Source organism: Ascaphus truei, chromosome 2 (genome assembly GCF_040206685.1).
Source record: "Ascaphus truei isolate aAscTru1 chromosome 2, aAscTru1.hap1, whole genome shotgun sequence".
Classification (NCBI taxonomy): domain Eukaryota; kingdom Metazoa; phylum Chordata; class Amphibia; order Anura; family Ascaphidae; genus Ascaphus; species Ascaphus truei.
Window position 1 is genome coordinate 425,762,074 of NC_134484.1, and position 13,049 is coordinate 425,775,122.

General features: G+C 46.1%; 1 protein-coding gene across 19 annotated transcripts in view; it reads left to right on the forward strand.

The window, feature by feature from the left end:
* Positions 1-13,049, forward strand: part of SVIL (supervillin) — a 191,890-nt gene that overhangs the window by 140,545 nt on the left and 38,296 nt on the right. For 13 of the 19 annotated variants that reach the window (XM_075587689.1, XM_075587697.1, XM_075587701.1 and 10 more), the window contains 3 exons: positions 8,562-8,609; positions 9,053-9,130; positions 11,984-12,052. The exons of 3 other annotated variants lie outside the window; for them this stretch is intronic. In XM_075587689.1, the coding sequence (XP_075443804.1) occupies positions 8,562-8,609; positions 9,053-9,130; positions 11,984-12,052 (195 nt within the window). The remainder of the gene's footprint in view (positions 1-8,561; positions 8,610-9,052; positions 9,131-11,983; positions 12,053-13,049) is intronic. 3 more of the 19 variants (XM_075587690.1, XM_075587692.1, XM_075587695.1) reach the window with 2 other exon arrangements.

Consider the following 13,049-nt stretch of genomic DNA (forward strand, 5'->3'; position numbering starts at 1 on the left):
CTGGTTCAGAATATGGAAGGTGACGGTGTATAAGCTACCTCACCTGATAGGTAATGAGTCTTAAATAAACCCCCGTCATCACATATGACTGAATTGGCTAGTAAGGACACACCTGATGACGAAAAATACAATTGAGTGCAAAAACGTAAATGGCAAACATCTAAAAACAAAACTATTGGTTTAACAACTATTAACTTTAATACTAATTCATGAAACAGGGAACTAAAAAAAACAGTATTAAATGATAAAATGTATAACCAAAAACAAAAATGGTAAAAATAGAAATAATAGGAAAATTGTGATCAATACTAGTGATGGATTGCTAGGCCACACCCCCCGCAGTTCAGCCAATGAGGGCGAACCTGCCCGGTGACATAATGTCAGCACCCCCCACCCCCCCTCCCGTCTTTCCCCCTGCAGCTCACTGCAGAGCGGGGACTTGGCTGCACGTGCAGGCAGGCGTGCAGCGCAGACAGCGGGGCCGCAGCCTAAGGCTGAGTCCCCAGTCTTCACTGTACGCGGGGGGCGGCGCGTGCACAGTGCTACACTGCGGTCTGGAGGGAGAGGGAAGGTTTGCGACGGGAGGGGGCGTGGCTGTGGGTTTGCAGGGGCGGGGCCATGACGTCCCGCGGCTGGTTCGCCCTTATTGGCTGAACCGCCGTCGCAGATGTCGAGGTCAAATTCTCCTGCCTCCCTGAAAACCTGTCGCGCACCGCTGGGGAAAGGTGCGCGTCAAGGTAGGGACTGGGACCTGCCGGACTGGGGGGGCGGGGCTTGATAGCACAGCGCACGCCGAGCCGTGCACTGTGGCGGTGACTGGGACCGCAGCCTAAGGGGAGTGGACTTTAATATGGAATGTGATTACCTAACATCCCCATGAATACTTGTTGTGTATCTGAATATATGAATGCCACATGCTTCAAATAGACTTTCCTCTTAGAGGAAACGTTCCATTTCACCAATTCTATGCAGTGAAAACAAACTAATCAGATCTGCCGCTTTCCTCTGGGGACACATTTTAATACGTTCAATGGTTATTACTTCCAGCTTCAAATACCGTGGCTCATTAGTAATAAAGACATAAATAAAATGTCGAAATGTAGTAAAATAAAAAAAGTCTTCAGATGCATTAATTTCCTTCTTAATTGTTAAATATTTTTTGGGAGTGGGATGTGCTCGTATTAATATTACATAGATCAGGTACTTTGAGTCTCCTTGAAGTTTCAGGAATTTTAAACTATGGTCACAAGTGAAATATGAAATATAATTGAGATATTTTGAAAATTAAAAGCAATTCCTATGACCTGAGAATTTTAATTTAGAGCTACGGACTCTTCAGCATACAACAGGAGGGGGGCGTTTTTTTTTTAAAGCATATGTAGCGCACTTCCCCCACCCTATGAGAGATGTGTCGGCTACTGTGTGTGTTGTGCGTTACCTGAGGCTCACAGGAGCCTGGGTTGTACCTGATCCGTCTGGTGACAGCGCCTCCACTGGGCGGGATCCTAACTGTTGGATAACCCCGTCACAGGACAATATAAGAAATGCACACGTGGTATAAGAGAACAGTTTAATACAGGTATACAATAACAATGGTACCAGTCCCACCAACTAGGCCACACACAGCCGTACACTCCAACTCTCTGTCCCCACCTGATACCACAGTCCCCAAAGTACTGAGGGGCCCTTGGGCACCCAACCACCCTGGTGTCCACAAGCAGCAACCCACCCAATGTGTGAGACAGCGCTGCCCCACTAATGTTTGTACAGTTGGTGCACTTGTCGAGGTATACCTGCCGGGTGCTCCAACACCCGCTAGTGCCAACTTAAGAAAGGGATCCGCTGATCCAGCGACATTGTCCATGATGGCGTCCGCCTCCACGTGGGGTTGGAGCGTCCCACCATGAAGATAGTCTGTCTTTTCATGGGTGGTCCCAGACCACCGGAAGCCAGGATGCAGCCCCGTCCTGGCTGTGTCCCTCACTCTGGTACTACAGAGGCAGTGTCCCTAACTGATGGGCCTGTCCCTGCAGCTACCACAGGCTGAGGTGAGTCGGGCCTAAGGGGGGGTGGGGTCTCTGGCCTAGTGCAGGGGCCACTGACACCCTGCACACCCTACCCTTCTGATGTCCCAGCTCCGACTGACTAGCGTGGTGCAGACGCGCTTAATGTATCTAATTCCTCAGCAGGGAATGCTGCAGCCCTATTGGCTGTGGTGCCTCACATGTTCCTGCAGCCCCAGAGGCTTCTGGGGGTTGTAGTTCCCCTGCGGAGCTTTCTCCAAAATGGCCTCCGCTATCTCCCTGCACTGCGCATGCGCAAGCTCTCTGGTAATGGCCGCCGTGCATTGCAGTCATTCTGCACATGCGCAAAGCATCCAAAATGGCAGCACCCTATCTGCATCCCACCACAGAGCCTCCGGAGTACCGGAGCGCTCCATGACTGCCTCCACACTCTCCACTACTGTGCCGGGTCCACCAGCCATTCCGGCGTCTCCCCGCACACACCGGTGGTTGGATCGGAGGTCCTCGGGGCTGTGGGGGAGCCCAGAGGGGGCTATATGTACAACATCGGGAGGAGGGTAGGTTATATTGGCTTTAGAGTGTGTTTTTAGAAGCAGAAAACAATAGAAGCACTGCAAATGGTGTTCTATTGTTTATAAGTTGTTCCCATAGCCCACTTATTGAACTAACCGGAAACTCTGCTCTATAAGAGTATCTCCGTTGCTGGTTGAAATTTGAAGGCAATTTATTTTCGAGACCTTCAAAAAGGCGCATACACATGGGTGCTCGCACACGTTCAGTGGCAATCCACTGAAATAGAAAGTTCGCTGCGTGGCTGCAAAAATAATGATAATATAAGTTGGTAAGAACAGGCACATATATATGTGTAATTTTGGTGAAGGAAAAACAAACATACAAATGCGGCAAAAATTGACCATCTATTAGTCTAAAACCCATTCCCACGGTGGTGAAGAGGGTTCTTCCATGAAGAGGCAGACTGGTCGCCAACGCCCCTACCAACTGCAACAAAGCCAAAAACCGAAAGGCTGCATTACTCCCACCGAGGCAATATAAAGAGCCCACTAGTGAAAAAAAAAACACAACCTACTTTTATGCAGCTGAAGTCCTAAATCTAAGTTTTCTGTGCCTAATAATAAATTAAGTATTAATGGGAAAGGGGGAGGGGGAAGGCAATGAACTCTTGCTACAGTCACAATCGAACTGGGTGCTTGGGGTAGTATACACTAGAGACACAAAATTATGAGAAATAAGGAAAGAAGAAACCCGTAGTGTAGCACAGCAAGTCGAAGTGTAATGATTGATTCATTAAAATGTAACCTTTAATGGTATAAATAATGTAAAATAAATGGGGACAGACTAGACTAACAATAACAAAAAGACACCTAAATATGATACTCATAGAAGAGCCCCCAGCAGAAGCACCATATACATGCTTATTCTGAACATAGTAAGGGAGATATTAATATAAGTACTCCAACAGGATTTAAGAACCGCTGAGATGTGATTATATGATATACTATTCTGAAATACTATATTCGGGACTCTTATTATATTAAGATATTTGCTCATTCTTACCAGTGGGTTTGTATCTTTGCCCGCATGACGTTGGCAAGATAGCTAACTATTTTATCCACAAATTCGGAGTTATAAGAGCCTTTAGACATATGGTAAACAAGTATTTATTACCAAATAACGGTCATGATACATAGTATACATTACGGGTGAACAGACCCGATCGCAGTTCTAATATCTGTTGTGCAGCATTGAGCTCACTAACTCCATACAGAAGTAATAATATGAAGTGTTTGTGAATAAGGCTGCCGCCCGCTGGCGCTGACCGGGCTCATGCTTGACAGCGGTGACGTCACCAGCTCTCCAAGCATGAGCGCTGGGTGTCCTGTGTATTTTGCAAGCGCGCGCGGGTGAGCATTGGGGGCTTGTTGAGTGCGCTTCCAACTTTTTTTTTTTTTTTTTGCGCCAAGCTTGGGAGAGCGTGCGTGCCGTACACGAGCACACACCCACCGCGTGAGCGGGGACGGGACAAATTTAAATTGCAGGAACTAAAGTCGGCAAGCGCCGCGCGCTCAGCACTAGGTGTGGACGCAAAAATATATACACAAAAAAAAACTGCTACAGAGTGAACTCTTGACGCGTTTCGTCCCGTCAAGGACTTTGTCTCTTTTGACAAAGTCCTTGACGGGACGAAACGCGTCAAGAGTTCACTCTGTAGCAGTTTTTTTTTTTTTTTTTTTTTTTTTTTTTTTTTTGTGTGTATGCACTAAATAAACCTTTTTATTATCTTTGCGTGTGGGACATCCTACTTTTATACCCCAGCGGCAGCAGTGAACCGCCGTACAAACCCTATTTTTGCCTGACTTAATTTGGCTGGAGCACGCTGCATTTTCCTTCTGGATCAGAGGTTACCGACGTCATCACCTTCAGTATCGACCGGAGACCCGGCGCGTCAAGACCGTGAGTGTATACCTTTGAGTATCTCCCTCCCCTACCTCCGCAGTGAGGATTTCTTCCCCGTATGTGACACCGGGTGTAGGAGGGCAGTGGCGGAGGGTAGTGGCATACTAGCTGGGTGTCCTCTCATAGGGACACGGCGGTATAGCTACTATATATTCCTCCTTACCACATTGTAGCCCCTACCCGTGGGTAGTCACGGGATACGGTAGAAGTGGGGTGATTTATTATATACTCATTCATCAGTGGTGACCCTGAACAGAAGGGTGTTTATAATTCTAAGCACAGTAACTTTTTCTGGACTTTATGTAGTGTATGTCTGTGCACAATTAGAAGCATCAGTTTTTCTTGGATATTCTGGGATACCTGTCGTCCTAGGTGTGGACGCAGCCTAAGACACACTTCGCAGCAATTTTTCCACATTCCTGAACGCAGTAATACCACTATTGCAAGCATACAGCCACTAATATGCACTAATCGTTATAAGATGCATTCTAACAAGTTACAGAGTAACCAGGGTGTGCTAAACAAGCGTTAAAACGTGGCGGACATCGGAACGCATAACTCATAATTTGAATTAGGTGAATTCATATACCTACATGTTCCTAGTGTTACTCTTCTTATATGAAGAGCTTTTATATACCTATATCAGCGATACTCCATATGTATGCCAATTGTGTAACATATCATTTGGTTTAGCCTCCTAACTCTAACCTGGGCTATAGACAGACTAGGCAGGGAGAATTCAATTCCTCATTACCACTTACTAGGTAGCCTGAAGCTGACCAATGATTGCTACGATTTGTTTTTATAGAACTACATGAGTAGTATAATCTCAAATCTAGCAGTCTTAGTGTGTATTATCACTCTTCTATGGAGTATCATATTTGTGTCTCTTTGTTATTGTTAGTCTAGTCCGTACCCATTTATTTTATATTTATACCATTAAAGGTTACATTTTAATTAATCAATCATTGCACTTCAACTTGGTGTGCTACACTAGGGGTTTCTTTCCTTATTTCTCATAAGGTTTTGTCTCTATTAAATGAAGTAAGCTGTCCGTGTTTGAGAAATGGTAGGAGCCTATGGACTGATCCAATTCAGCATACAAGCTTCTTTTTTTTTTTGGTCAATACAGTAAAATTGGCACCGGCGGTATATTCATAGAGCCCACTCCCAATTTTTCGTACAACTAGAAAATGAAATCTTTACAGCACATTGGAAAATCAAATAGTGAATTATATATTGTAAAGTTTTATACCAAAAATGTCATAATCTTGTAACGTGACCAAAAGCAATGAATTCAACTGGCAAACTCTCTTACCCTTGAGACATGAGTAATCCAAAAGATTGCTCCTTTTGCAGAGGTGAAATATAGGCTTTGTGCAGTATTTTAAATTGCAATTCTTTGAAGGATAGGTATTGTGAAATCCATGTCAAATCTGTATACTCTGAGCAATCCTTCCTCTGCTGTTCTAATATAGGGGACAGAGAAGAAAGAAACCTGTCAAATCAGCAAGATTATTTTATAGTGAACCATCTGTGTACAATTCTTTAGTTGAATAGAGTTTGGGGTAGCAAAAGTATTGTGCTACTCAATATTATAACATTCATTTTAGTAACATTATTTGGTAGGGGTGTGACATGCCATTGAAACACTTTTGAACACCGGAATAAAATAAAATAGACGTGACCAATATGTGCACACCGTCCTGCTCCAAAATAAAAGGTGCAGCATGTACAAGCTGTGAAATATTAATTTATTTTTATATATATATATATATATATATATCTATATCATGCCCTTGCTGTAAAGTATATTATGGTCAATTAGTATTCGGACTAATGGAAAAAGTGTATGGTCTCAGCTATAACCCTTCATACGATTTACTACAATGGCATGTTGTAGAGCTTTTCCATTGTTGGAAGTACAGAGTTATCAAAATTGAATTGTTTCCCGGCACTGCGGCAAACTGCAGTCAAGCGACCTCTGTTGCCTTGCTCCTGGAGGATTGACTGTTTTGGGAGTAAGCATGTAACACCCCCCAACCCCCCTCTCGCAGCGCGACTGCCTGAGACACGGTCTCTGGGACTGCGGCTTTTTTATTTTCCAGCCTTGCTCTGGGGACGGCGAGCCTTGCTACATCTGTAAATTAAACTTTATACAAAAAAGGGGCATTTGTTGCATAGACGGCTGTTTTCACAAACGCACTCTAAAGATGCATACTGTAGTACAGGGGTGCGCAAACTGGGGGGGCACAAGATTTTCAAGGGGGAGAGGGGGGAGACACGGGGTGGTTGCAGAGGCCTCACGCTCTTCCCCAAGGCATTTAAATTTAAATGGCGGGGGATCGCCTGAGGCCTCTGCAACTTGCCTTGTCTTTGGCGGTAAATGATGATGCAGGTTCACGTGACCCACGGCGGTGTCATTTTGAAGCTGAAGACAAGGTAAAGGGGATGGGGGCGCGAGCAAGGGCGGGGAGCAGGCAGGGTGGCACAGCGGGGAAAGTTTGCGCACCCTTGCTGTAGTACACTCATTTGCCACATGCTCTGACAAGTGGGAATTAGTCAAACAACAAATCCTGCCTTTTTGTATAACCAGAAACAATGTAATCATGCCTGCACTGCATATTGCTCGTATTAGGGGTAAAGTTCACGTTTTAAAGACTAACAAGAGGCAAATATGTCGTGCCTTCTATTTTCTACAATATGTTTCTCTTTCAGGCCACATCTGTGAATTGCTTTTAGCAATAAATACTATCCTATCACTCCAATTTTGAAGAGAATATTACCATAAGCTGTTAAGGTTGTAAAGTGATGTGAATTCACGATTTGTATTACCATTAAATGCTACAAGATTTTTTTAGAATGCTGTACTGTACGTCTGAGAAAAAAATACCAAGAAAAGCCTCTGTCCAGATGTGGCTTTTAAAACATTAGAGTGTTCCTTTAGTTAATGGTTGGCTCTCTGCACCATAGATGACTATCAAGTCATGTAGGAAAGTATGGTTCATAACTTTAACTCCTTGCCGTTACTTGGTCATCCTAAGGAAACCAAAACTGTTCTTTTCATCTGGTTTTTATTTCGCTTCTTTTATTGTATTGTTTTAAAGAATCATATCTTTAAAGCAGCAATAGTACTTCCACCCCAACCCCCCACACCCCCAGCCTTCTTTTTTTTATTTTTTTTTATTTTTGCATGCGATGATCGTTTGGTGCTAATGTTATAAATGTGTAACAATCCTGATTGTGCCTAACACATAATGGCCACTTCCTGCAGTCTGTAAAATGCTGCAGCGGATATGTAAAATTATATTACAAAGTGTAACACATTAATGTTACAGCTTTCAGAGTAATACAGTCTGCTGTTTAGAACACAGCAACAGATCTGTTTGTGATACTTTGGTGCCAAAGAGCAGAGCTTAAAAAAAAAAAAAAAAGTGTTGGAGCCTGTTTCAAAAGAGGAAGTGGATATGACTTTATAAATGGTGGTTGTAGCAACCAAAGGATGATCATTACATACAAAAAAATAATAAAAATGGCATTAGGAGTAAAAAAAAATATGCAGGCAGTATTCTCTAATACTACAGATCTGGTTTATTTAAAAAAAAATTCAAATAACATAGCATTTTTCACATTTTGCTGCTTTAATAGTGGTGTGGGATTCTAATCCAGTAGCAGAGTTTGTATTGGTGCATATGGTTGCTTCCGTCTTATATAGTTTCTAAATGCTACACATTTATTTCACCATGGGGCCTCTCTGGCAGTGATGTGGTTAAATCACTGTGATAGAAGTAAATGCAGATGTGATCAACTCTGGCATGTTTCAAGTGAATGGAGGTCAGAGGCGCGTCCCTGCTATAGAGAAGAGCCTTGTATTAAATGCATACAAGCTTGGTGTTGCTTATCACTTCTCCCATAAGTCTATTGTGTTACCTTTTTCTTGTGCCTGCATGCCTCGTAAATCTAATAAGACCCTAAGCACTGACCAGCGCGTGAATGTTTCAGCTTTACTGACCAGTCCTTCCAACTCTTCTGCAACATCTCCCTATTTGTTTTAACCCATAGGTTGAAGGAGGTATTAAAGATGATTATGTCCAATCTAATCAGCTGTGGGTAAGCCGGACTGTCATGTAGCCTTCGGAGCAGCGTTGTCTATTATTGGTTGTTGTGCTCTGTTGTGCTTTTGCAAGCATTGAAAAGGTGGTGTTTGGTAGGCCTGGAGTAACTTGGCATACATTGTCGCTAAAGTTTCATCTGTGCCATGAACTTTGCTAGTGTCTTAAATTCAGTGAGCTGTTTATATACCCACAAGCATCTGCACACTGCAATTAAACTGTTTTTAAATGTATTGCATTGTCAATTACTAAATGGTACTGCATGGGCTTGGCTTTTGAATATACTTCGGATGCATTTCAGATCAAGCTGTTGTAGTCAAATCTTCTAATGAATACTGGGAAAGTGGATGCTGTATTCCCACTGTATGCGACGAGTTCTCTTTTTATTTATTTATTTTTGGTCTCCTAATTTTCTTGCTTTGCTTCTGCCCCTGTCCATAGGAACCTGTCTATGCTTCTATTTATTCTCCTGCTATACCTGCTGCCCATAAATGCCAGTATTTTGTTCCTATTATTCAGGTGAGGAAACGTGTGCACCTTCAACCAATATCAGTGCAGTTTCTACATAAACAGTTAGGGCTCAACATTTGTCTGATTTTGTAGAGCACGTTTTGGGTCTAAGATTAACAATATTCCTTTACATTATTCTCTATAAATGCACACAAAGGAGCTAATGGTGTTGAGGCGTTTCATAGCTGGGCTTTGGAGACTAGAGTGCACATATGGTAGAGAAGAGTCATGCTCAGCTAAGTGTGTGTGTCAGATCAGGGCCGCAGACAGCTTTCCTGGGGCCCAGGACCAACGTTTCCACTTCCCCACCCTCTGCCCCCACATGCTGGCGGCTTTGCGAGAACCTCCCCCCCCATTTACTCTTACACTCCCCCCTTCTCACACACCACCTCACTCTCACCCCACTTTTTATACTCCCCTGTCACCCTTTACTCCCCCCCCTTTGACTTAAACCCCCCACCTCTCCCACTCCATGTATTTTTCTCCCCTCCCCACCCTCTATAACCTCCCTCCCCCAATATACGGACCCAGACAGTGGCACTTGCATGCGCACACCCACAGTGACACGCACGCATTGACATACGCATGCACAAGAACGCGAGAAGGCAGGGGGGGCAATGCTGAGGAGAGGGGTGGGCCTGGCTTGCCTACGGGAGAGGGCGGTGCTGAGGGAAGGGGAGGCAGGAGAGAAGGGGAGGGCCCTGCAGGAGTAAAGGAGGGGGAGGGCCCTGCAGTCCGGCAGAAGAAAAGGAGGGGGAGGGCCCTGCAGTCAGGCAGGAGAAAAGGAGGGGGAGGGCCCTGCAGTCAGGCAGGAGAAAAGGAGGGGGGGGGCCCTGCAGGAGAGGAGGAGGGGGAGGGCCCTGCAGTCCTGCAGGAGAGGAGGAGGGGGAGGGCCCTGCAGTCCGGAAGGAGAGGAGGAGGGGGAGGGCCCTGCAGTCCGGAAGGAGAGGAGGAGGGGGAGGGCCCTGCAGTCCGGAAGGAGAGGAGGGGGGAGGGCTCTGTAGTTTGGCAGGAGAGGAGCGGGGAGGGCCCTGCAGTCTGGCAGGAGAGAAGGAGGGGGGAGGGCCCTGCAGTCTGGCAGGAGAGGAGGGGGGAGGGCCCTGCAGTCTGGCAGAAGAAAAGGAGGGGGAGGGCCCTGCAGTCAGGCAGGAGAGAAGGAGCGGGGAGGGCCCTGCAGTCTGGCAGGAGAGAAGGAGCGGGGAGGGCCCTGCAGTCTGGCAGGAGGGAAGGAGCGGGGAGGGCCCTGCAGTCTGGCAGGAGAGAAGGAGCGGGGAGGGCCCTGCCGTCTTGCAGGAGAGAAGGGGGGGGAAGGCCCTGCAGTCTGGCAGGAGAGAAGGAGGGGGGAGGGCCCTGCAGTCTGGCAGGAGAGAAGGAGGGGGGAGGGCCCTGCAGTCTGGCAGGAGAGAAGGAGGGGGGAGGGCCCTGCCGTCTGCCAGGAGAGAAGGAGCGGGGAGGGCCCTGCAGTCTGGCAGGAGAGAAGGAGCGGGGAGGGCCCTGCAGTCTGGCAGGAGAGAAGTAGCGGGGAGGGCCCTGCAGTCTGGCAGGAGAGAAGGAGCGGGGAGGGCCCTGCAGTCTGGCAGGAGAGAAGGAGCGGGGAGGGCCCTGCAGTCTGGCAGGAGAGAAAGGGGGGGAGGGCCCGCAGTCTGGCAGGAGAGGAAGGGAGGGCCCTGCAGTCTGGCAGGAGAGGAAGGGAGGGCCTGGCTTGCCTGCACAGAATGAAAACCGTAGTGTTGCTGAAGCCGGGCCCCTTGACTGGGCGTGCCCGGGGACAGCAATTCCGGCTGTCCCCCCCCCCCCTCCCCCCCTGTCGGCGGCCCTGTGTCAGACTGTCTCCTTTACAATTGTACACATTGGAAAGAAAGAAAAAAAATCTCATGTCACCAGATGCAAAGTAAAAAAATAATAATAGTAAATAACAGATTCTTTATATCTGATCTCCCCTGTAGGTAAATCTACAAATGGTCCCAGGAAAAATAAATTCTCAGGTTTATTGATATGCATTAAAATGCCTAAATCGAAAGTGACGTATTAATAAAATAACTGAGACCTGAAAGGAAGGGGCTCAAAAATCAGAGCCTTGCTGGTCCAGAATTGGGCTCATAGTGCTCTCTTCAGTAACCACTAGCCGGATCCTATCTTGCTCTCGTATAGTCACAATTCTTGACAGTAGACTAGAGACTGAGAGATGAAAAGGAGTAATAATCTTCATTCCAGATCTATAACCCCACAGGGTGTGTGTCCCTGTAGTATAGAGGTGGCCAACTCCAGTCCTCAAGGGCCACCAACATGTCGGGTTTTCAGGATATCACTGCTTCAGTACACTTGGCACACGATTCAACACACGATTCAACACACGATTCAACACACGATTCAACACACGATTCAACACACGATTCAACACACGATTCAACACACGATTCAACACACTATTCATCAGATGTGTTAGTAAGAGCCTCTCTGGTGCTAATAAACATGGTTGGTCTGCCTAGATCAGGGGTACTCAACTTAAAGACCCACCTCTCCCCAACAGGTCAAGTTTTGAGGATATCTCTGCTTCTGCACAGGTGGCTCAATCCGTGGCTCAGTCTTTAACTGAGCCACGGATTGAGCCAACTGTACTGAAGCAGGGATATCCTCAAAACCTGTCCCGTTGGGGGTCTTCAGGAGTGAAGTTGAGCACCCCTGTCCCAGATGAGCAGAGTGGCATGTACCACTGTACTTCACAAGAGCCGTAACCCTAATTGCTATTACTGCCGGGGTGTGGCTTAATAGCATTAGTTGGCAGACTATGCGCCTCTTATCTTATTTCTCTATCTTCTTTCTCTTCTTACTTTTCTGTATTTCTGTTTCTTTGCCTTCAAGGTCAGTAATACTAGCATGAGAGAGCCAAGCCCTGTGGTCTTTGATGAGCGTCCTCCTTGGAGATGGAAGGTGAAATATGATGTTTAGAAAACATAGAAAACGTTACTTTAATATTCCGAGAAATTGCTTATACAGCTCAACCCCGTTATAACGCGATCCGTTACAACACGAATCCGCTTATAACGCGATGCAAGCGTGGCTCCCAATTTTCGTATTTATGAATACTTTACAACACGATTATTGGTATCTTAAATACTTTATTGTACAATGCATACAATTGTATATTATTTCTAACGCGCTCCACTTATAACGCGATGTGATTCTTTGGACTCCAAGCACAGCGTTATAAGGGGGTTGAGCTGTATTTTGGCAACAGGTTGCATGAAAACAGTGACAACTTTGCATTTCATCCCTGAGTTGTGCAAACATTGTTTGGTATAAGAAATGTATTTTTTTTTTTTAGTTTTTACTGTCTGTTGGGAGCTTTCAGGACCTATTGAATGAAATCCAAATCTACTGTACCTAAAATGGCGATAGCTAATTGGTATTCAGGATCCATGGCTTAAATTAGTGTTACACTTGCAGTTCCCATTTATCCCCACTGCCGGCGCTATTAAGGGACAACCATGAAACCTAAACACTGGTCTCCTGCCAAGATTTTGTGAGGGGAAAATGAATGGTGAGGGAGGGAAGATTTATAGCGCTTTCCTGCAAAAGGGGGGGGGGGGGGCACTAATAGCATATCTAGGTAAACAGATACTGCAGGTTAGAGCTTGTTTTTAAGATTTTCAGAGGGGGGGGGGGGTGTCTCGGACCTTAGGCTGCAGCCACGCTGCTGCGACAAGCGCTTGGCGTGCTCCCTTTAATGTAACCAAATTAGCATGGCCACGCTGCGCTCGTGCACGTACGCTTCGCAAAGCTAGGTGCTTGTGGATGCAGGAAAAATTTGAATTTCAAGCACTCTGAAGGGTTACATGACCCTCAACAACCAATCTGCACCAGTCAATGCACAGCACCCGTCACACCCCCCCCCCCCCAGCCGAACACGTCCCCAGCCGCGCACCCC